The sequence below is a fragment of the Equus asinus genome, chromosome 5 (genome assembly GCF_041296235.1).
Source record: "Equus asinus isolate D_3611 breed Donkey chromosome 5, EquAss-T2T_v2, whole genome shotgun sequence".
In the NCBI taxonomy this organism is placed as follows: Eukaryota; Metazoa; Chordata; class Mammalia; order Perissodactyla; family Equidae; genus Equus; species Equus asinus.
The window spans coordinates 106,714,564-106,738,590 of NC_091794.1; the positions used below are offsets into that span (position 1 = coordinate 106,714,564).

Genomic DNA, 24,027 nt, shown 5'->3' on the forward strand with positions numbered 1-24,027 from the left:
TGGCTGCGTCTGACTCCAGGCTCTGGCCCTCCCCCAGGGCCCCCGCCCTGCTGCCCACCTGGGCCACGTCCTCATGCTTGTTCCACTTGGTGACCAGCAGCAGCCGGGCCAGTGCCTCGGGGAAGTGCTCCTGGACCTCGTGTCGCATCTTCCACACCAGGTCCTTCTCATGCTCATACAGCTCCCCGGACCCCCGCCGCTCCAGGATCTCCCGCAGCTGCAGCTGCTGAGGGGCGCAGGAGGGGGTGAGGGCTGCGGCCTGCCTCCATGCCCCACCGCCCACGGCTACGGCCCCCAGCTCACCTCCTCCTCGGTGAAGCGCCCATGCTCCCCGGGCCGCCCCAGCTCCAAGATCTGCAACAAGCGGCCGTGCTCTCAGCGGCGACCCCAGGGCCTGGGCCAGCCCTGGCAGGGCCCCGGCGGGGAGGGGTCAACACCTCGGCACTACTGACCTTGCGGGCCAATGACTCTCAGGGTGGGGACTGTCTCGTACACTCTAGGGCGTTTAGCAGCATGCCTGGCCCCACCCACAAGATGCCAGGAGCATCTCTCCCACTGGTTGTGACACCAAAAATGTCTTTGGACATTGACCAAAGTCCCCTGGGGGGCAAAGTGGCCCCTGGTTGAAAACTACTGCTCTAGGGCACATGAGGATTCTGGAGAGTCAAGAGAGGCCCCAAATGTATGTGGTGACCCAGCCCCCTGCCCCGGGCAACTCACAGGGTGTGGGGACCATGCTCTCAGGAGTCACAGAGGCAGAGTCAGAAAAGTTCATCTTTAGCCCCACAGCCTCTGGGCAGGGCAGGTCCTGGGCCCCAGGTGGCAGGGGCCCCTCACTGACCTTGTCAAGGGCAGGGTAGTACACGGGGTGGGGGGCCACCTCGGGGAGGGAGATGACCAGGGCGGCAGCGCTCTCAGTGTTGGGGTTATTGCGTACGGTTCCCGTGGGGTTCAGCAGCTCCCCTTTCTCATCTAGACACAGGGACAGATGGAGTTGCATGGGGAATGCCACCACGGCTGGGGCCCCTTCCCCCCACGCCTCTCCCTCCTGGCCTGGGCTGACCTGGGACGGAGGGCCACATGTAGAGGCAGCATTCCCCAGTCTTGAGCTGGTCCTTGTAGTCAAACAGCATGAGGTTGGCCCAGGCAATGGGGCAGTCCTGGAAGAGAACGTGGGCAGGTCAGGGCCAGCTGCCGAAGAGCCCCCACTGGCTCATCTGCAGGATGGGCCCAGCCTCCAGGCCATGCTTCCCTGCCTCGCCCAGACTCCCTGGGGGAAGCCAGCCAGGTCAGCCACCTCTTGGCTCCCTTCTGTTCCCAGCTGCATCCCCACTCTGGGCTTCTTGAGAAACCCCCAAACAAACCACGTCAGCCCCAGAAAGGTGGCCCAGCTCAGCAATGGGTGAGTCAGCGTGGCTCAGTGGCCAGTCACAGCGTGACTCAGGGCCCAACCGCCACTCCTCCCCAGCCAGCTGCTGACTCAGGCCCCTCTGCCGCTGTGAGGACAGTCCCTTTGTCCTTCCACCCAGAGAGCTGCCTCCAGGTTCCCACAAGGACTGAAGACCAGGGTCCAGATATTCCAAGTCACCCTGCTCATGAGCCCAGGAACCCAGAGCTGTCACAGAGCAGGGGCAGTGGCTGCTATGGGCGGGGTGGGGAGGCTAGGGTCCGCAGGCCCTCCCAGGAGCCCATCCTCAGGCTGTGTGCCTACTGAGAGCAGGATGGGGAGTGGGCCAGGGCTGCAGGACTGGACTAAGCCCAGCAGGGAGTGCACTGGTTCTCTGAGGCCTGGCCCCACCTCCCGGCCGCCCCACCCACCGCCTTCTTGGACTTCTTCTTGGTGGAGCGAGCCTTCTTGGCCTTCTCAATCACGGCGTAAAGTGCAAAGCAGAGACGGGCCATGCGCGGCAGATCGCAGACGTTGATGTCAAACTCCAGCCGCTGTTTCCACACAGGCTCTGAGCACACGCTCACCTCCGAGCTGGACACCGTCTTGCAGAGCGTCTCATTACCATGGAAAAGCCCAGCCTGCACCACCAGCTGGGGAAGGTGTGGGCACCGGGTGACAGGTGGCAGAGGCCCCGCCTCCCTCTTTCCTCCCAGGTTCTCCCACCCACCTAAGGCTTGAATCTCCTCCTGAAAGGTCCTCATTTCACATGGGTCTGAATCCCACTTCCCACGTGGAAGAAGGTGGTGTGGAAGAAAGATGGCTGTGCATGGGCAGCTGCTCTCAGCTCCCCAAGGGCTCTGTGGGACCCCAGGGCGTGTTGCTTCCCTGCTCTGGGGCTCAGTTTCCCCATCGTGGCTCTGGAACTCCAGGGCACCTTCTGGCTTGAACACCCAAGGGCTCCCTCCACTGCTCAGAATCAGATGAGCCCCTTGTGGGCGGGGCAGGATTTAATGCCCCTAAACACTCCTGCCCTCCTCCTTCAGCTCCACGTGACAGCCCTCATTGCCAAACACCAGCCCCCAGACCCAATCCTCCATGACTCTGCCACGGGATCCCAGGCCTGCTCTGCTTGTGAAATTAGCCCAACAGAAAATGCTCCCCAAAGAGACGCAGCCTCTGCGGACCCAGGTTTCACATCCTACAAATGGGACAATAAAGCCTGCACCTTGCTGGCTGTCCTGAGGACCGAGGAGATGGGGTGTGTGAGCAGCCCAGAGGTGGGCTTGGCCCCTGGGCTGAGGCACCTGCTGCACACACCTCCCACGGACGCCCTGGGAGCCCCAAGGGCCCCAGCCCAGCTGGAGCAGCTCCTCTTCCGCGCCTGTCACCTCCCAGACTTTGAGGTTCCCACATCCCTGGGCTGGGCCAGGCCCCACAACCTCCACCAAAGTCAAATACTCAGAACTCGCTGGGCTCTGTTTCCACGAATCAGCCTCTCTGGCCAACCAGCTTGCTCCCCTCCCCCCTTCCTGTTTTGAAGCGACTCACAACCACCCCAGGCAGGGATGCTGGGTAATGTGGTCAGGTGGCTTTCGTGTGACCCCCCCGCTTCTTCCTCTGCTGCCCCTCCAGGACACAGCCGCCTTGTTTGTGCAAAAAACACCCCCCAAGCCCCTCTGGCCCAGAAGCCCCCTACCTTCATCCGCTCATCCGCGTTCACTTTGCTGCCCTGGATGAGCTCGATGCAGAACGGCTGCTCCAGGGACCACAGGGACACAGAGGAGGGCTGAGGTGGGGGAGGGGAGAAGCAGGGCCATTGAAGCAGAGGAACCAGGGGCTTGGGGCTCTCACCCCTTGCCACTGACAAGGCCCATGGTCACTTGCAGGGGGAGGGGAGAGCGTTGCAATCTGTGGCAAGGCTCAGGTACTTGTCCACAACACCATCCTTAGACCTGCCATGCAGGTGCCCCCAGGGGTCCCGACGCCCCTGAGCTCTGCCGGGCATGGAGTTCTGCCCAGAGTGCAGGGGGCAGGAGTGAGAGGGGAAGAGCAGCCAAGAGCCAGGCCCGGAGGCGGCCCCCGGAAAGTTCGGGCAGGACCCCACCCCAGGATGTCACTCGTGTTGGCTGCCCAAACTCAAAGCCCCAACTTTCAACAAAGACCAACCAAGGGGCATGAGACCAGGGGCCCCTGGACCCACAGCCAGCCAGGGTGTTGCCCAATAGGCGCTAGCATTAGAGAACAAGTGGGAGGAAGGGATGGAGGGGAGGGTAAGCGGAAGGCACTGGCTCACCTTCTTCACGGGAATGGGGGGCGGTTTGGTGCGCGGTTTTTGGACTTGGGGGGTGGGGTTGCTCTGTTCGTCCCGCATGGCGAGGATGGAGGAGGAGTGCACCATGGTCAGATGAGGGGTCAGCCCGCTGTGCAGGCAGCTGCAGATGTACTGAGATGGGGGGCAGAGTGAGAGGCCGACGGGGGGCTGGGATAACTGGCTCCCCGCGGACGCCCCCATGCTCACCGCTGCCTATCCCAGGCCTTCGGGGGGCCTTTCCTGCCGGCTCTTCCTGATCCCACCCACCTCCTGAAGATGGAGCCGTCCTTGTGCTCATGGGGAGCGCCAGCCCAGTAAGGGGGACGATCCCGCCATGACCCCCAAATGCCTGGCTCATCAAGCTCAAGAGGGGCCAAGGACCAGCCCCCCAGCCCCAGCCCCAGCCCCGGGCTGTGGGGACCCCGGAGAGCGGGCCCATCCCAGCCCTCTGCCCTCACCTGGAAGCGGCAGAGGGGGTAGCTGCCATACAGGTACTCGAGTCTCCCGTTCACCTGCAGCGTGTAGTCCTCGGGCTGCTCCACCAGGGGCTGCCGGAACACCGTGGCCTTCTTCCGGAGGGCACAGGCCATCAGTGCCAGGGGCACGTCCTTGGTGGACACCTGGAAGGTGAAGCTCTCCTAGGGGGAGGGGGGAGGGTCAGCCCTCAGCTTTGTGGAGGGCCCACGGGGTTCTGGGGCACAGGGGGCGGGGTTGCCTACTTGCCCGTCTTAGGCACCCACACCCCCCGAATGTGAGCTCCATGAGGGCGAGGTCTGATGAAGGCACTTGGCTGACAGCCAGGAAATATTTGCTGAATGAAAGAATGGACCAATGACCAAGGCCATTGAGTCATTCTGCCTTGTTGAACTTGCCTGCTGGGAGGTTCGGCCAAGCCCCTTGCATGCACGGACACCCCCAAAATACCATTTGATGCTACTGGGAGGAGGGTGAATTTGGGGGCTGCTGGATGACTGGGGAGTCCCACAGAGGAAGCAACCCCGTGGACACGGATACAGCAAACTGGCCGGCAGGAGCCATGGGCTTACCTCACTGCCCTCGAACTTGACGTTGACCAGAAGGGCCCGGCTGGGGAACCGTAGGGTGCTGGCTCCCCAGTTTCCCGCCAAGGGCTCCAGCTGCAGGGGAAAGCTGTACTGTAGCCAGGCCTCCCAGCCCAGCTGTTGCCGGCGGGCAGCGGCCTCCTCACAGAACTGGCGCATCTTGGTGCGAAAGTCATTCACTTCTGGGTCACGCAAGGAGTCAAACTCATGGAGGCCTGAGAGGCAGGGAGGAGCAGATCAGCATGGGGGTGCAGTGGAGAGCAGGACAGCTGGATGACAAGAAGTACCCCAGTAGGGGTACCTTTGCCGATGACAAGGCTGATCTGCGAGTTGATGAGCTTCTTCACCCTGTCGCCCTCGCGGGCCACCAGGCGCAGAACCGGCAGGAAGGGCTGGATGTCACACAGCCGCCGCTGCTCGTCCTCCAGCTCCTGCTGCTCCGCAGTCTGGTTGACGCAGGTGAACACATAGGCCTCGGGGTCACTGAGCATGTGGAAGAGTGGCTCATACTGGGCTCGGTGCCACAACACCTGGGAGGGATAGGCACCAATCAGCTCCTTTGGCCAAGGCAGGCAGGGCCACAGGGAGCTGGGAGGCTGAGGGCAGGGTGAGGCTGGCCTCAGTCTGGGTGTCCCACCCTGCATGACCCTGACAAGAGGGCAAAGGCAAGATCCCAAGACCACTACCCTCTCCAGATCCCTTAAGCACTGACCACGTGGGTCCCCAGGCGTCTCCATCACTGCCTTCTGTGAAGGGCACCAGGTACGCGCTCAAATCTGGACCTGAGCAGCTCGTCCTACAGTCTCCCCTGTAGGTTACGGCTGGCTGGACATGACCTCCGGGCAACCCGAGCTAATCGTTCTGGATTCATCAGCCTGATTTTTAAATGTTGGCAACTAATTCAGAAAAGTGTAGCTCACTGAGGGAGCTGTGTTCAGCCACGGCTGTCAACGTGTGCCCTCGGGGCAAGGTGTCCCCAGGGATTGCTGGGGAAGCCGTTCAACAGTCAGGCTTTAGTACAAAGGTGTTCACTGCTGAGTCACAGAGAAGATGGAAAAGGAGGGAATGGCCCAGCGCTGCTACCACGGGGGACAGATAATTACGATCCATCAACCAAGAGAGAGCACAGAGCCGTGACCCAGAATCTAGGGATCCCTGTACAAACCAGCATGGAGGGCTCCAAGGCACATCAGTAAGTGGGAAAAAACTCAAGCTGTAGAACAGCAGATGTAATTCAAGCCCATTTCCATAAAAACAACAATAATAAATGCATTAATTACTATAGACCAGGACTCGGCAAGCAATGGTTTGCCAGGTTATTGGAAGACAGCCATGTCCATTCATCTACACATTGTCTATGGCTGCTTTTGCCCTTTGATGGCAGAGTTGAGCAGTTCCAACAAATCTCATATGGCCAGTAAAGCCTAGAATATTTACTATCTGTCCCTTGGTAAAAAAAAAACAAAAAAAACAAAGAAGGGTCTGACCCAGAGGCATAGTGGTGAAGTTTTCATGCTCCGCTTCAGCAGACGGAGTTTGTAGGTTCAGATCCCGGGCACAGATCTAGCACCATCGTTAAGCCATGCTGTGGCAGCAACCCACATAAAATAGAGGAAGACTGGCAGAGATGTTAGCTCAGCAACACTCTTCCTCAAGCAAAAACAGGAAGATTGGCAACAGATGTTAGCTCAGGGCCAATCTTCCTCACCAACCCCCCCAAAAAAGATAAAGAAATTGAAATAGACTTGGAGTGTGAGGTGAGTCTGCAGGGACCGACGTGTTTTACATTTCTGCAGTATTCAAATTTTAATAACATTCACGTATAGCTCTGTAAGCAGAAAAATAAGATTAACTTAAAAATGATACATGAGGGGCCGGCTCCATGGCTGAGCGGTTAAGTTCGTGCGCTCCACCGCGGCGGCCGAGGGTTTCGCCAGTTCCAATCCTGGGCATGGACATGGCACCGCTCATCAGGCCATGCTGAGGTGGCATCTCACATGCCACAACCAGAAGGACCCACAACTAAGAATATACAACTATGCACTGGGGGGCTTTGTGGAGAAAAAGGAAATAAATAAAATCTTCAAAAAAAATGATACATGAGAAAGATGCTATAATGTTAACTCAGAAAAAAAGATAACAAAAGTTCATAATCAGAATTACCACAAAAAAAACACTGTACATAAAAAAAGAAAATAAGAAATAGCCAGTGTGAACTGTGGTTGTCTCATAAGGCTGGATCATAGGTAATTTCTTCCTCCTACTTTTTCTTATGTTACTAAATTTCAATGTGTCAATATTACTTTTGAAATGGAAAAAAAAATTTAATTTTAAAAGAAATCTCCCAGGAAAGGAAGATTAAAAAAACCCTCAAGGATGGTACACTGCTTCTCTCCGTTTTTTCTGGCCCCAAATATAGGTTTTGAAATTCCAAGCTAAGGTCTTGCCTTCTGGTATGACCCATTAAATCCCTACTTTGTAAGTGGGACAATCTCTTTGAAAGGTCTCAAGACAACATCTATCAAATTCTATCCAGATGTCTAATCCTTTGGCTTAGTAATCCACCCTGAAAATTATTCAACAAAACAAAAACTACTTCCAAAGGTGATGTTTACTATGATGACAGCCCCAAAGACGAAAGACCAGTAAAATTCTTAAGTGGCTGTGGATGGGGTGTGGTTCCAAAAACGATGGCACAGTCACGGAGAGACTCAAAGGCCACCATTGGAACTACAGCCTGAAGCTCTCGGTAAACGTGCGCTGACAAAGCACTGACAGAGGCGGGAAGCGGAACTCGGAATGCTAGGGGGACTCCAACCATAAGTTTTTCAACAATTTTTGGATATTATTTATTCCTCTTAAAATCCATATCCAAGGATCTCAAATCAGAGAATCTACGCATGTGAGTGTGAGCGTCTGTCTGTCTGTCTTTCTCTCTGAGTTCCAGGCTCTGGGGACTAGTTGTAATGTCAAGCTCGTACCTTCTTGATGGTGCTGAGGTTGGCATTTCGGGACACAGGGAAGTTCAGATAGACCCCCGTGGGCAGCAGGAAGTCAACAGCCACGCTCTGATTCTCCTCCTTGGTCCAGAATTCCATGGGGCAGTCAACCCCAGGGGGCATCCTGCTTTTTCACTTCTCAGACACCAGTTGTCCTGAAAAGGCAACGAGGGCGAAATGAGTCCCCTTCAGGTGTGCTGGGTGGGCCCTTTGATCACAAAGTCAGGACCTCTGATGGCAGGAGGCTCAGGACGAAATCCCAGCCCCATGGACACCCAAAGCTTGCCTCTCTCTGGGCCTTGTCCTGCCTGGGGCGGGTTGTGGCTCCTACTGCCCCATGCCACCGTCTTGGCTGAGCTGCCTCTCATCACAGCCAGCACTCCATCTGCATCCCTCACAGCAGTGGCCCAAATTCAAGACACCAAGACCCATACCAAATCATCTTTTCTCAGGAACTCACACGCGGAGGCCCCGCCATGGCCACCAGCTGGCAAAGGTGGGAAACGGAAGGATCACTGGCCAGACGACCCAGGACTTGACCAGGACCAAAGGCTGCAGTTTTTGAAACTTTCTAACCAGAAACCAAGTGGCTTAAAAATGGCTCTGGCCATCAAACAATTTGTTGAAATAGCTGACTCATACCAAACTCACCAGTCATACTCATTCCCAGTAAGCAACAAAATGTTATAGACACAATTAAAGGTCTTTCTAGTATCTCTCCCACTCCAGGTTACTACCACCTGGATTCGGGTTGTTTATAACTTCCATGCATGTTTCCATGCTTTCATTATACTAACATGTATCCACAAAACAATTCCTAATATTTTTGCGTGCCTTAAAACTTGGTCTGAATCGTGAGCCTTCCACAACTTGTTCGCGCCTCTCAACATTCTGGTCCTTAGATTCACCCGCGTGATACATGTAGCTCTGGATCATTCATTTGAACTCTTGTGTGGTATTCCACTGCGTCAATCAACCACAATTTATTTGCCCCTTCTCCTGTTGATGAACCCCAAGGTTTGTGTCTATTCTCTCTGATTATTATAAGCAATGCTGCAATGTATATTCTTGCCCACAGTCTGGATGAGCGTTGTCCAAGAGAAATATAACGTGAACCACGTGTGTATTGTCAAAGTTACCAGTAGCCACATCAAAAAAAAAAGTAAAAGACACAGATAAAATTAAGTTTGGTATTATATTTTATTTAATCCAATAGATCCAAAATACGTTTGTTTCAGTATGTTATCAACACAGAAAAATTACTAAGGAGATATTTTACTTTTTTTTTTTGCTATTAAGTCTGAAGTCTGGTGTGTATTTTACACTTGGAGCACACTGTAATTTGGACACTAGATTTTCATCAGAAATACTTCTATACATAGATTTCATATAATTTACTGGTGAAAAAGTGGGTTCAGACTCAAGTTGTTCCAAATATACTTAAAAGAAAGTGAATTGAGTATCAATTCTTACATTTACATGAATTAAAATTAATTATTTAAAAATTCTGTTCCTCAGTCACACTCTCCATATTTCAAGGGCTCGAGAGCTATATGTGGCTGGTGGCTGCCACACGTGACAGCGCAGGTCTAGGGTATATACCTAAGAGTGGGGCTGTCGGATCATAGGTATAAACTATGACAGGTCTAACCACATCACAAACTTGACCCAAGTAAAGGAGTGGCCCCTTAGCAATGGCACCACCATTGCCGAGTGCCTAATCTCCATATCTTCGCCAGTACTTGGTATTGCCAAATCTACTCATTCCTGCCAATCTGATAGGCATGAATTGCTCTCTTGCTATTTTAACTTGCATTTCCCGATTATCCATAAAACATTTATCATCTGCAAATAGCCTGCTTATAAACTTTGCGCATTTTTGGGTGGGGTTATCTTTTTCTTATTGGTTTCTAGGGTTTCTTTATACACTCTAGATTCAATTCCTTTGTTGATTAAATGAGTTGGAAATATCTTCTTCTAGTCCACGTCATCTTTTCACTTTGTTCATGGTGTTTTCTTGATGAGGAGAAGTTTTTAACGTTGATACAGTCAAATTTATCAATCCTTTCCTTTATGTCTTATGATTTTTATTTTTTAGAAAAATAGTTCCCTACAACATGGATGGACCTTAAGGGCATTAGGCTAAGCAGAGTAAGTCAGACAGAGAAAGACAAACACCATATGATTTCACTCCTATGTGGAAGATAAACAAGCACACAGACAAGGAGAACAGATTGGTGGTCACTAGAGGAGCAGGGGGTTGGGGGGAGGGCGAAAGGGGTAAAGGGGCACATATGTATCGTGACGGATGGAAACTAGACTTTTGGTGGTGAAAACGATGCAGTCTATACAGAAGCTGAATTATAATAACGTACACCCAAAATTTACACAATGTTATAAACCAATGTGACTTCAGTAAGATAATTTTTTAAAAAGCTACCCTAACAAGAGGTCAGATTCTCCTAGATTTAAATGACTTTTAAAAATAGTTGAAAGGAGGGGCCTGCCCGGTGGCACAGCAGTTAAGTGCGCACATTCCACTTTGGCGGCCCGGGGTTTGCTGGTTCAGATCCGGGGTGCGGACATGGCACCGTGTGGCAGGCCATGCTGTGGTAGGCATCCCACATATAAAGTAGAGGAAGATGGGCATTGATGTTAGCTCAGGGCCAGTCTTCCTCAGCAAAAAGAGGAGGACTGGAAGCAGTTAGCTCAGGGCTAATCTTCCTCAAAAAAAAAAAAAATAGTTGAAAGGAAATGTTTAGTTTGAGAGAGATGTTCTTTTGGTGGCTCTGCCAGTTGGGCCCAGGCCTCAGCCTCGGCTGGATGCAGAAGCTGCTCTGTGCAGCAGGACACACACACCATCCTGCGCTACCACCACTGGGATCCACTTCCTCTGATTGTAAAACCACATCCTACTTTGGGTTCCTCTTTCTGAGAATGGTCAGGCCAAGGCTTTCTTTTTTGATTCAAAATGTTGGTGACACTCAGGAATCCTGCAGAATCCATGTAGAGTGCTCTATGTGCATCGGCCAAGCTCGGGGAGTCAGCAGCACCTTTGGCCACTCGATCCTGAGGCTGAGTAGAGCAGGCAAGGCACAAGCTCACCAGAACTCTAGCCAAAGGGGCGGATGGCGCTCCAAGACAAATGCAGCCCTCACTCCCCTGCCCCTTAGCACTACGGAAATGCAGACTCCAACTACACTCATCCACCTGAGATGCAGGGAAATACTTTCATATAAAAGTCAGTCCTAAAAGAGAAAGACTCAGGATGGCGTGGACAGAACATAATCAAACGGCAGCAGTGCAACAGGAGAAAGCAGGAACTCTCTCCCTCTTTGTGGGCCCAGGACCCAGAGTGCAGCTGCTAACAAGCCCCAACTCTCTATGAGGCCCGGACTCATCGCTCTGTAGTTTGTATGGGACACAGATGCCAGCTAATCCAGGGACTTCAGAACTGCTCCAAGAATGCAAATTGGTACAACCACTTTGGAAAACTGTTTGGCAGTATCAATTAAAGCTGGGCACACGAATGCCCTCTGACCCAGCAATTCCACTCCTAGGTATACACCCAACAGAAATGCAAGTACATGTGCACCAAAAGACGTGTCCAGGAGTGTGTCTACAGCATTGCTATTCATAACAGCCCAAACTGGAAACTTCCCAAACGCACATCAGCAGTAGAATGGAAAAACAAACTGTGGTATCTTCTCCCAGTGGAATGTTATATAGCAATGAGAATGAACGATCTATAAATACACACAACATAAAGGAATGTCACAAACACAAAGCTGAGGGAAAGAAGTCAGGCCCAAAAGAGTATGTGCTCAGATTCTAATTATATAGGAAACAAGCACAGGCAGAACTAATCTATGTTGGCAGAAGAAGAGATAGGGCAGGGGTTACCCCAGGGGGAGGGCAGTTACCCTGGGGGAAAGGGGCATGAGGGCCTTCTGGGGGCCGACAATTTCTGGTTTCTTCATCTTGGAGCTGAGGACTTGTCACAGACTCAACATACCCTCAATCCAAGTGGTTCAGATGAGTTGACTTCACCCCTGACTACCAGAGTGGCCTGAGACCCAGGCCCAGCCAATCAGAGCCCTGAATTTCCCCCAGCCACAGGGTCTGGGTTGTAAGCAAGAATGGGACTTGGGCCCCAGCCAATCATTACACATCATCTCTCTGGCCACAGTGATTCCAGGATGGGCATGTAAATATCAAATCAGTACACAGGTTTTGACATCTGGACTTCTTTCGAGACTTCCTCCTAGCGTAGCAGAAAAGACAGAATGTCTACCTAGAGCTGCTGGTGACCATCTGCTGCCCTTAGGAGTGGAAGCTGAGAAGGGACCAATGTGGAGGAAGGCAAAGTTCAGAGTGGAGCGTACCAGCGGAGTCCTGAGGACATCCTTTGATCCCTGGATCCAGCTCTGCCTGGAGCTAGACCCTATTCCTGGACTTTTCAGTGCTATTAGCCAATAAATCACCCCTGGCTTTTTTTTTCTTTTTAACTTAGAGCAGTTTGAGTTGGGTTTTCTGTCACTTGCAGCTGAAAGTGTCTATTTCCATTAATGCAGCAGCACAATCCATTTCTGGAAGTTTCTAGTGTTTGGAAAGTTCTCTCCTTGGACACTAGCCCACCTCTAAGAGCCACTCTGTCCTTTGTGCCGCCATCTAGAGGCTCACGGAGTTGTTCTCTGATGGCTTTCCTGCTGGATGGTGGCCCCAGGACCTCTGACTGTTCTCCCTTTAATGCAGGTTTTAGACTCTTTTGCCAAAGTTTGGTGCTCCAAGCTAACACGATGCTCCAAATAGGGCTTCACAGGACAAATTACAGAAGAAAGTTCTGGGCAGCAAGCTCCCACCTGCTCGGTCTGAAAGTGTATCAGGCTCCCCACCCCCCTCCCAGAAAGTTCTTTGGTGGCCACATCACTGAGCTTGTTGGCTGCTGACCCTCCAGATAGTTCTCACAGTGACCCACATTCTCCCAGCCTGGACAGGAACCCAACTTCCTGAATCTGAATGCAGGAATTCACAATTCTTGATAATTTCATCTCACAGAAATAATCAGCACCCCCATTATTGGATTTGATATTTTGTATATATCACTCAGTCTGAGATATGTCAGTTTATTCAACTCTATTTATTAAGTGCCAGGAATCACGCAAGGTGCTGGGAATACAATGGTGAACAAGACTAAGGGTCCCTCCCCTGAAGGTTACTTGCCAGAAGGGGAGACACTCAGAGCCAAGTACTCAGTAGGTGAGAAGGATGATCAGCGTTCAATCAATGCAGTGAAGGGCCGTGTGTCACATGGCGACGTGATGGAGAGAAGCCAGGAGGGGCTCCTCCATGCAAGCCCCTCTGAGGAGAGAACACCGGTGCTGAGGACCAGAGTGAGCCAGCATGTCCAAAGCTGATGGAAGGCAGGCCACTGCCGCTGGAGCGTGGGTCACAGGATGAGACAGGCTGAAGAAGTCAACAGGGACCAGTCCTGTAGGGCCTTTATGGGGGGGGCACCGGGGTGTCAACCTAAGAGTAAAGGGCAGCCCTGGAGGCTTTCAGGCAAAGGAGCCATGGGATCTGATTGGCTTCTGAGACGATGCCGCTGGAAGGGCTGGGGAGACAAGGAATCAAGATCTATTTAGGAGCTCGGGTGATCAGATGGGGACCGGGACCGAGGAAGGAAGGATGCCAGCCAGATTTGGGCTTGGGAGACTGGATGGGTTTTGGAGATTTTCTGAGATAGGGAAGTATAAGGGAGAAACAGATTTTGGGGAGAAATAAAACAGCAAGAGCTCCACTTCAGACATATGGAATCTCAGCTGCTTATTGAACATCCCAGTGAAGAGAGCCAAGGGGCAAAGTTCTCAGTTTGGAGCTCAGGAGAGAGGTCTTTGGGGTCACAGAGATATAACTGGTAAGCACGCTACAGACATACGTGGAGCCATGGGGACAGGTGAGATGATCTAGAGACAGAGGGTAAGGGAGGGCCAGGAACACCCTCCAGGCACTAGAGTGGATCGACCACAGACAAGCCATGAGCAATCCTTCTTCGCTCTGAGTCCTCCAGAATCTTGAGGCAGGACTTCTCTGTCTGTCCACATCTGAACCATTAACAAATACCAAAGAGCACTGGACAAGAAGGAGCTCCGTTCCCTTCACCTGCCCGCCTCCCGGCCAGCAGAGACCACAGAACAGCTCTGGGACAGCAGAGTGATGCTGGCGTGTGGGCCTCTGTCACACACAGGACCGCACCATCCTTTGGCCAGTTGCTCTTAGATGCTCTCAGATGTACTTAGATGCTCTCTTAGTTGCTCTTAGATGCCCCTTCTCTGGTCTAAGGTTGAAGAACGGTTTCTCCAGCTGAGAATGTCTGAGGGGTCTGATCTTCTGAGTCCTGAGCGGCCAGCAGAGGAGTTCCTCTCAGGATTTCAGTAAAAGTACTTACGCCGCCATCCTCCCCAGCCAGCAGCAGGCAATGCTTCGGGGGGCCTTTGTTTATTTCGAAGAAAGGAGAGCAAGCAAGGGCTGTAGTCTCCCAGAGCACAAACACTTCCTCCCACCTGGGAATGAGGGTGCAGCCCATCCAACAGTCCCCCTGGGCTGGCAGACCTGGCGGCTGGTGGCTTGTCCCAAGCTCAGGACTGCTGAAGAATCCCTTTCAATCCTTCTGAAACTCTGTCTTGGAGCTCTGAGCTGGCGTCCCCTGAGTCTGCCAGACTTCCACGTCTTTCCAGTGCCCATTGCAAATGTGGCTGACACTCTGACGAGGAGCTGCTGCCCAGCCTTTGCCAATGTGAGACAGGCTTTCTGGTGCTACAGTCACATGCCCTGGGGAATCGCTTCCCAAGGGAACACAAGTCCCTCTCAGCAGGGTCTGTGCTGCCGCGGGCGGCAGGGAAAAGAAGGCAAGCTGTGTCCTGCTTATCTGAGCAATAAACATCCTCTTCCCTGAGGATGCCCGGGGCAAAACAGGGCATGCACCTTCAGACGTGATACTAGGGCAAGAGTCCAGTGTCCACCCTGGGTCATTCCTATGAACCTGTTCATACAGATGCTCAGATTCTTAACCCCAGGACAAACGCCTGGATTTCAGAGTTGAAAGCTACCACCCAAAGAGCCCAGGAGAAAGAGCCTCAGAAACTTCTAGAAGGTAGTTACACACATAGTCCAAGCATCTACCATCAACCCAGGCTGGGAAGATACAAGACTAGCAGTCACCATGACAAGGGGCAGGGGCCACACGGGCTGGCCTTCAGCACCATGCTGAACAGAGCAGCGTCCACATTGGGCCTCTTGATCTGGGTTTATTGTCAGGTACTTCTCAGCCTCAAAAAGTCCTTCTAACCAAGCGTTCTGTTTCCCAGCCACCCTCCCACAGAGAATGAAATGGACATTTTCCTGTTACCCGACTTATGTGGAAAGTGAGTGCCAGTGGGCGCTCCAGAGGTGGAGTCTGAAGGTGCTCTACCCAGAGGGCCCACTTCCCACTGGAGACTCTGGATGTTCGCCCTAAAAGAGCTTTCTAGAAACCACCCCCTGCTCTGGCTGCCAGGAAAAGCCCAGAGGTCCTTCAACCACCACCGCCTCCTCGAGACTCTCAGGAAAAGGAATGTGAAGGGTCCCGCTTTGGCCCAGAAGGCTGCGGACCCCAAGTCCTGTTCATTCGTTCATCCACTCATTCAACAAATATTTATTTGAGCACCTTCTACATGCCCATCAGGGAGTGGGACAGGCACCATCTCTGCTCTTACGGAGTTTTCAGTCTAACAGGAGAAAACAAAAAAGTAAAAAGAAAAATGAATAAACAAGACGATTTCAATAGTAAAAGAGTTGGAACGTAATAAAAAGGGGCTTGCAGGGAGGGGCTCCTTTGGATGGCAGATCAGAGAAGGGTCCCCAGGTGAGATCATTTTGGAATTGAGGCCAAAATCATGAGAAGGATCCTGCAAAGACCTATCAAACAGGGTTTCAGGCAGCTGGACCTGGATGTACAAAGGCCCTGAGGCAAGAGACCAGGTCACTGGAGTCAAGGGCCCGAAGGGGAGATGATTGGGAGAGACAGTGAAGTCGATCCTGCAGGGCCCTGTAGCCATGATGAGGCATCCAGGTTTTATCATCACTGCAACGGGAAGTCATCCAAGTGTTTTAAGCAGGGATCTGATAGGGCCTGCTTTTATGCCTAACAAAGAAGATGCTTTGGCTGCTGTGAGGGAAATGGAAGGGAGGGAGGCGAGAAGTGGGAAAGCAATTAGCCCAGGGTCCCAGGTAGGAGCTGGCAGGGCCAGATTAATGAGGGAAAACGTTGGGCTCTACCTGCCACAAAATGCCCCAACCCTCTGCTCTTCACAGCTGAGCAGCAGGCACGCCGGCACCACGGCCTTGATGCTTCCTGTCCTTAAGAACCTTCTTGACAAAGAATGAACTACAGACCAGAAGGAAAACTGAACGAACGGCCCAGAGGTCCCAACAGGTATAGTCGTAAGATAGATATGCTGTTCTTCCAAAACACTAAACCTTTCACGGAAACGCCTTCAGCGTGTCTTGTGGGGTCTAGTAGCACCGCCCATCCCTGGTGGCCCCGTCTTCAGGGCAGAAAGAGTGTCTCCACCACAGCTGTCACCCACAGCAAAAGGGAGGCCTTCAAATCCAAAGCAGGGGGCACCTCTTCTGTCATCTAAGGCAAAGCTACTGTCCAGTGGTGGTCAGATGGGGGCGGGTATATGAATCCAAAAAGGGAATGGGGAGGAAATCTCCAGAAGCCAGAGGGCAGGCAAGAAAGGCATCCCGAAGACCATGCCTGGGACTAGGGCTTGTCTGGAGGGCTGTCTGACACCCGGAGCCACAGGAGAAACAGGGGTCTGGGGGCAAAGGGTGGGCACGGATGAAACAAGGTGAAGTGAATCACGCAGAAAGCATCTCAGCGTCCACTTGGATGGTAAGCCGAGGACATGAACTGCCTCACTGCCTGGTTTCCTCATCGAGCCTCTTCTGCTTCCCTCAGTTGTTTTTTTTCTTCTTCTTCTTAATTAATTTACTTTTTACTCTCTCCCATTTTAAACATGCCTCTCTTGAGGTCATACTATTTAATAGGAGACTAACTTTTAATTTGATTATTTAAAAAGGAAAAAAAAAAATCCTCAATGGGAGAAAACCAGAACAGATATTAAAGAATGACAGGGTGGGTCTCTGGAAATTCTGTTCTATATGGAAGAAAAGAGACTTCTGACTCCTGCTGCTGCCATCAGAAAAAGTGAGCCAACCACCCTGCAGAAAATTCTATCTCAACTATCTCCTGTGAGGTTCAGTTCACGGCCCATCCGGGGGGCCACGGGCCTGAAGCCAAGTGGAGCCCCTCAGCACTACACATCAAATCAGGAGGAAGACCCATGGTCTGATGCGGGAATTCTGGGAATTTGGCAACTATCCTAAAGAAGTAATTCAAAAGTTAAAAAAAGCTATATGCACAAAGATCTTCATTGTGATATTGTTTGTGAAAGTGATAAATCAAAAATACTAACGAAACGGCTAAGTAAATTATCATACAGTAACCCAATGGGAGAGAATGTGGTCATGAAAACAGCACCTGTGCACACCACACAGCACTGCAAATACTCCCCACATTAAATCAGACAAAAATGCACAGACATTTATCATGGGGACATATGTTTGTGGACAAAACATTCCAGAAAGTATAGAGAAAATGAAAACACCTAATTATGGGTGGATACGGATGTCATAATAATGACTTTTAAATTTTAATAGCTATGAAAGTTATGCAACCACATGATTTAAAAAATTAATTGAAACTAAAATGCTTGCAGCAAAAAAAAAAATAGCAGTCTCCGGACCTCTACATCCAAGCATACCGCCCCCAATTTTGGCTGTTTCTTTGGGTATTCACCTCTACATTTCGAAACTAGAGGTTTATACTGACATTTCCTTTTTTTTTTTAAGATTTTATTTTTCCTTTTTCTCCCCAAACCCCCCCAGTACATAGCTGTGTATTTTTAGTTGTGGGGCCTTCTAGTTGTGGCAGTGGGACGCCACCTCAGCATGGCTTGATGAGCGGTGCCATGTCCGTGCCCAGGATCTGACCTGGCGAAACCCTGGGCTGTGAAGCAGAGCCCATGAACTTCACCACTCGGCCACAGAGCTGGCCCCGATATTTCTTGGTTTTTAACTTCTTATCTTAGAAGATGACTTTGTGCTTTCTTAACCCACATACACATACCGTCTCCTCCATCTTCTGAAAATAGGTATGTAATAATTTTTTGTTAATCGAATTTCAGTGCTTACATTACTATGACTATGTAAATATTGCTCAAAACTAAGCCACGCAGCATACGATGATTTTATCTGCTTCCTTGTTCAACTTTGTATTTCTATAATTGATAGTTGCTTCATTTTTAATTTTCTTTGTTTGAATATGTACTTTTTCCCTAAACTCTCCCACAGAACTATAAAACTCCTCATAATATACCAAATATGTCAGATAATCCATCAGTTCCTTTTTTTGTTATTTTGGTGGGGAGGTTGGCCCTGAGCTAACACCTGTTGCCAATCTTCCTCTTTTTGCTTGAGGAAGAGTGGCCCTGAGCTAGCATCTGTGTGAATCTTCCTCTATTTTGCATGTGGGATGCCTGCACAGCATGGCTTGATAAGCAGTGTGTAGGTCCACACCTGGGATCTGAACCCATGAATCCCAGGCTGCTGAAGCAGAGTGTGCGAACTTAACCACTACACCACCAGGCCGGCCCTGATCAGTTCCATTTTTTTCCCTTGAAGATACATCCTCCTGGGACCTTCAGCCAATTTGCCGCAAATTGGGCTGGTTGCTCTCTAGTCCAGCTACACAGCTGTAGTACTGGGACTTCTTTTCACCCTCATTATTGGAATTCCCTTCACCATTGTTTCCACTAGTCAGGGTTCTTGGTCGCAGGTAAAGCAGCCCACTCTCGATATTAAGCAGGGAAGGAGCTGACAGATTATCTGACACACTTGTTGCACTGTGAGGTTTCACAGTCCTGTGGGAGAGTTTGAGGAAGAATCAGTGATTAGTACACTGAAGACAAAGCAAATAAAAAGATGAGGCAACTGTCAACTCCAGGAAAAACAAAAAGCTGAACAAGAAAAGAAATGTAACCGTAACATACTACGTGGACTCCACAATGCAGAATCAAGCCTGATGGGAAAACTGCTGTGATTGCCACTGAGTACGGGCGCCAGTTTACACTCCTGCCACTTCTGTGCCAAGAACTCAACCTTGCAGCTCATCACTGCTGCTACCACCATAACCACGGATACAGCACATGCTCCATCCCTCTCTTCTCTATCAAAATATAGCGTAGGTGCATCTCCTCAAAGAAGCCAGGTCACAGGTCCCAGCTACAGGGAGGCTTGGAAGTGAGTACTTGTCTGTTCCCATGGTGGAGGAGGTGTTTGTTTTCTTCTCCCCAATCCCAAGACTCAGAGTAAGATAATAGCTGAAATATAGAAAGCTATTTGGCAGCTGAGCCAAATGAGAAAAGACAACTGTACCACTTGCTTCTCTTTCTTGGTTTACTCTCTTATTTTAGGAGAGCACATCCTCCAGCAACTTCCTCAGAAAGGGGTACGAGGGGCAGGGGGCATGGTAAAGTTTTTGAAAATTCACATGTCTAAAAATTGTCTTTATTCTATGATTTTGCTTGAATGATGACTACAGAATTCTGAGTTGAGAATTAATTACCCTTGGAAATTTGAAAGAGTCGCTCCATTGTCTTGTAGCTTCTGGTTTTGCTTTTGCGAAGTCCAACACCATCCTGTTCTCTGATCGTCTGTACGCGGCCTCTTTTCCCTTTGCTGGCGTCTAGTAACTCCTCTCTTACCTCTGGAGTTTAGAAAGCTCATGATGATATCCTGTAGCACATCTTTTACTTTTGCATAGTGTGTCTTTTATTACTCACTGTGCTAAATACTACCCAGAGACTCAATGCAGAAACGCCTTCAGTTCTAGCATTTTTTTCCTGTAGTTTCTTTGATAACTTCTTCTCCATTTCTCTCCCGGCTTCTTCTTAAGCTCCTATGAGGTGGGTACTGGGCCTCCCAAACTGATTCTCTAATCTTCTTATCTTTTCTTTCCTATTTTCCATCTCTCAGGTCTTTCTGTTCTAGTTTCTAGAAATCTGTTTTTCAATCTTCCAAGTCTAGTCTATCGAAATTTTTACTTCTACCATCATAGTTTTAATATCCAAGAGCTTATTTTTGTTTTATGAATAGGTTTTTTGTAAAAAAAAAAAAAAAACTACGTTTATGACTTCTGAATCCTTTTTTCCTATTTGTTTGGGTCTCTGTCTTTCATGCTAGAGGCCTCAGCTATGTGGGATGGCGCAGGGCTGCCCATTCAGATTTAAGAGAGGCACTGAAAGCTCTTTGTGCCCAGGTAGGGCTAGTTGCTTGGTAGGCATTGCTGTGAAGTGACAAAGCAGCAAGCTAGCTTTCAACAGGGTCCCTCTCAATGTCAGTATCTGAGGGTCATTCTTCTTGTGAGGTCAGTTTCCTCAGAGAGAAATCCTTTCAGACCCTGCCTGGGGGGGGGGGGGGTGTAAGCCTGGCTGCCCTGTTCTTCTGGGAGCCAACCAGGAGGGGCGTCACTGTTCAGTATGCAAACTTTCACTGAATCCTCCTGTTCTCAATACAGTGCCTTCCCCTGACCTGGCTGCTCCCCTCACAGCCTCCCGCTGCCCTGGCTGCTCCCCTCACAGCCCCCGCCCTGTCCTCAGCTGCTCCCCTCACAGCCTGCACACCGCCTGCAGGAACCAAGGCATTTTCTGCTGGGTGGGAGAGGGAACCACCTGGCTATGTGGGCTGAGAGAGGGGTCTGTGGCTCTAACACACACTTTCAACCAATCTTCCTGCTTCCAGCGCCCCTTCTACCCCACTGCTGGGAACACTCTGCAGCCCCCATTCCTGAGCCTTTAGTGGGTCCTGTGGACACATCACCTTGCCTCCCCCACAGCACAAGGAGAGTCAACATTCTAAGTGTCACTTCTTTCCCCCACCTGCTTTTTATCTTCAAAATTTTTGCTCACATTCCTCCTTCTCTATCATCTACTTTTCTGTTTTCTTAAGAATTTATACCTTTTTTATTCCTTTACTCTCATTTTAGCGGGCTTTTGAAACAGAGAAGAGATAAATATATGCATTCAGTTATGTTTATGAAGAAGTTCATAATAATATTTAATAATAAATAAAAATCAAGTTTGCAAAGATCCGACTCTCTGGGGGCTGTGGGGGCAGACACTCCAACATGGAGACCATGGTTCTGAGTGGGGGCGGGGGAGGGTTATAGAACAGCTGCGCTTGCAATTTTTTTTTTGTACTTTGCAACTCTTTGATAGTAAATAGGTATTTTTTATAAATAAAAATAACATAAGGGTTAAAAGTTATTATTAAAAGGCATCTTCTGAAATAAGAATCGAGGCAGTAGGAGCCAGCCCAGTGGCAGCGGTTAAGTGCGGACGTCTGCTTCTCGGTGGCCCGGGGTTTGCCGGTTCAGATCTCAGGTGCAGATATGGCACTGCTTGGCACGCCATGCTGTGGTAGGCATCCCACATATAAAGTGGAGGAAGATGGGCACTGATGTTAACTCAGGGCCAGTGTTCCTCATCAAAAAGAGGAGGATTGCTGGCAGATGTTAGCTCAGGGCTAATCTTCCTCAAAAACAAACAAACAAAAAGAATCCAGATATTGTAAACAGGTGTGTAGAAGAAACTCCCATCCCCCACACAGGTCTCCAGGATCCATGGTTTTCACCCGTGTTCCAGGGGGTCCTGGGGTCCCACAGAAGCACCGCGAGGCCTTCAGAGGGTAGCAGGAATGGGATAGGGTGCTGAGAAGGAGTGCCCGGCCAGTCTCTACTGGTACCACAGCGGCACTCTGTTTTTTTATTGGCTTTATAGGTTAAAATTCTGCTTCATATTTTCATCTTTTCAAAGAGATCCACACTAACAAAGAAGCTTGGAAAGTATGGACGCAGATCTAGAGAAAATGAGGTTAGGGTGGGGAGAGGAGCCGCCAGGGACCACATTGTGCTATAACCCCATGCCCCTTCCCATCAGAAAGGACAGCAGCTGCTCAAGCGACCAGAGGAGGAATGTGCTTACAGAATACGTACGCACCCACTGAGCTCGCAGAGGGGACTGCTGGCCTACCAACCTGGGTGCTCACTAACTGCACCCAGCAACCCGCAGACGCCAAAGAGGGGTGTTCAGACAATGCTGAGCCAGCGTCAGCCTCTGGCCTCAGTTTCTTCATTTGCACAATGAAAGGACTGCAATTATCTTGCAAGCTGATGTCCTAGAATTCCAAGGAGCATCCTATTACTGATACAGTGACTGCCAACTCTTGGGAGAAATGGAATGTCCCTACCCAAGGACTCCTTGAGAAGCACTACCAAGTATAAAAATTCAATCCACTTCCTTTGGAAGAATATTTTAATTTTTCGCTCTCCAAATAGGCCAGCCTAACTCTACCATGACCGGAGTGAGTCAAATACCAAATGTTGCAGCTTAATAATGGGCTCCGGGGCTGCTCAGAACAAAGTCATTCCTTCCTTTCCCAGGCAGCAGCATCCCTCTCTTGGGAAACTGGCTGAGGTCTAGTTCACATCCCCCCTCGTTGGCTCCTAGCACAAATTTGGGTCATTCTCTTCCTTTCAGCTTTCTAGTCCTACCGAGAAGTTCTCCTCTGGCTGGAGAGTCAGGGAGCGCGGATTCATTCACATTCTTAACCCCTCGACAAAATGACGTCTCTTCTCCCCCCCCCCCCCCCACTTGTCTCCTTCGCCCAACCTACCTCTCTGGAATGGTCCAAGAAAGACCAGCAGCAAAGGCCTGTCTGCCTGGCAGATTAAAGATGCTTTGGAATCAATGAGCGTCATTCCGCCCTTGCCTGACTCAGCTCCTTATCTGTCTGAAAAAAAAGAAAAGAAAAGAAAAGAAAAGAAAAATGTTAAAAGAGAATGTCTCAGATGCCTTCTGTGCATTCTCTCACAGGACTTTAGCTCAAAAGCGACTGTTCCACCTAGGTCCCCTTTTTGCAAACGAATCACATTCTGCTGGGTGGGCCCTTCTCACCATCTGTGTCAATGCCACCCCACCAGCTCTCTTCGGTAGGACTAGGCAAACCACAGGAGCATTTCCAGTGCCTGAAGCAGGAACAGATATACATACAGATGACTCAAATCACTTTTAGAGTTATTTGTTGGTTTTGTTTGGTTTTTGAAAGCACAGCGAGTGGTGTGAGCCAAGCCTGGGTTTAGAGCTCCATTCAATGGCTGCAAAAAGTAGGTTCGTGAACTTGACGTCCCATTCAAGACCCAAATCACATCATAAAGGAAGGTTCATCCCTGCGGGATGGAGATGAAAAGGAAGGTGTGTGGGCAGGGGGCCGCCCACTCACTGCGTCTGTGGCGTTTCTTCCTCCACCGTGGGTGGCTCCTGGAAATCATCTGACCCCAGAGAGAGAAAGACACCTGAGCTCCCAAAGCCCGGGCGGCTGGAGGCCAGCAGCAGGACCCGCCCCTTCCCCCGGCCGCGCCCCGCCCAGCTACCTCCGCAGCAGGGAGACTCCAGCCTGGAAGCCACTAGGCGCAGCTGGGGAGGGCTCCCGAGGAAACCTAAATCTTTAGCTTCTCCATGAGACAAAAAGCCCAGTGCTAGGAAGCCCTTAGAAAAGGTGTCCATTCCAAGAACACACTTCCCAAGGACCAAGCTGGAATTCTCTGTGCTGCCAGCCCAGTCCTTGGAAGGTTACCCCATGGACCCTGCTGGGGAAGCCCAGGAACGTGGGCTTGGCCGGTCCCTTCATTCAGCATCGAGGGGAGGCCGGTAAGGACTCCCCAAGGCATTGCCACCAGAGAAACGGGAGGTCAGCGCCAAGAGCTAAGGAAGAAATAACTTGCATTGCTGACCAATGGAGTTAACAAGAGGACAAATCCCAGTAGCTCAGTCACAGGCAAATGAGACATGATCGTAGAGAAAACAGTTTCAGAACGACGAAAGACAAAGCAGAAAGCATGATGGAGCCGAGAGAAGGAAGAGTTAGGGAAGACAAGGAAGGAATTAGTCCTCAGGAATTCAGGTCAGGAAACAGGGAGCCGGGACAGAATTCACAAGAGGGCGCCCGGGGAGGACGCTCTTCCCCCGGAGGAAGATGCATCTTCTGCTCTGGCCCTCACGCTGGCCGGGACCTCAGGACCTGGGTCTGCCGCCCTCTAGCCCT

General features: G+C 50.7%; 1 protein-coding gene across 8 annotated transcripts in view; it reads right to left on the reverse strand.

The window, feature by feature from the left end:
* The window catches only part of PIK3CD (phosphatidylinositol-4,5-bisphosphate 3-kinase catalytic subunit delta), a 53,778-nt gene that overhangs the window by 6,347 nt on the left and 23,404 nt on the right, over positions 1-24,027 (reverse strand). For 3 of the 8 annotated variants that reach the window (XM_070511137.1, XM_014849849.3, XM_044769638.2), the window contains exons 2-13: positions 22,600-22,712; positions 7,744-7,916; positions 5,064-5,292; positions 4,748-4,977; positions 4,160-4,339; positions 3,684-3,833; positions 3,087-3,176; positions 1,819-2,040; positions 1,064-1,160; positions 842-972; positions 304-354; positions 59-226 (exon numbers count right to left, since the gene is read on the reverse strand). In XM_070511137.1, the coding sequence (XP_070367238.1) occupies positions 59-226; positions 304-354; positions 842-972; positions 1,064-1,160; positions 1,819-2,040; positions 3,087-3,176; positions 3,684-3,833; positions 4,160-4,339; positions 4,748-4,977; positions 5,064-5,292; positions 7,744-7,884 (1,689 nt within the window). In that variant the 5' untranslated portion in view covers positions 7,885-7,916; positions 22,600-22,712. Of the gene's footprint in view, positions 1-58; positions 227-303; positions 355-841; positions 973-1,063; positions 1,161-1,818; positions 2,041-3,086; positions 3,177-3,683; positions 3,834-4,159; positions 4,340-4,747; positions 4,978-5,063; positions 5,293-7,743; positions 7,917-22,599; positions 22,717-24,027 lie in introns of all 8 variants that reach the window. The other 5 variants (XM_070511136.1, XM_014849848.3, XM_044769636.2 and 2 more) reach the window with 2 other exon arrangements.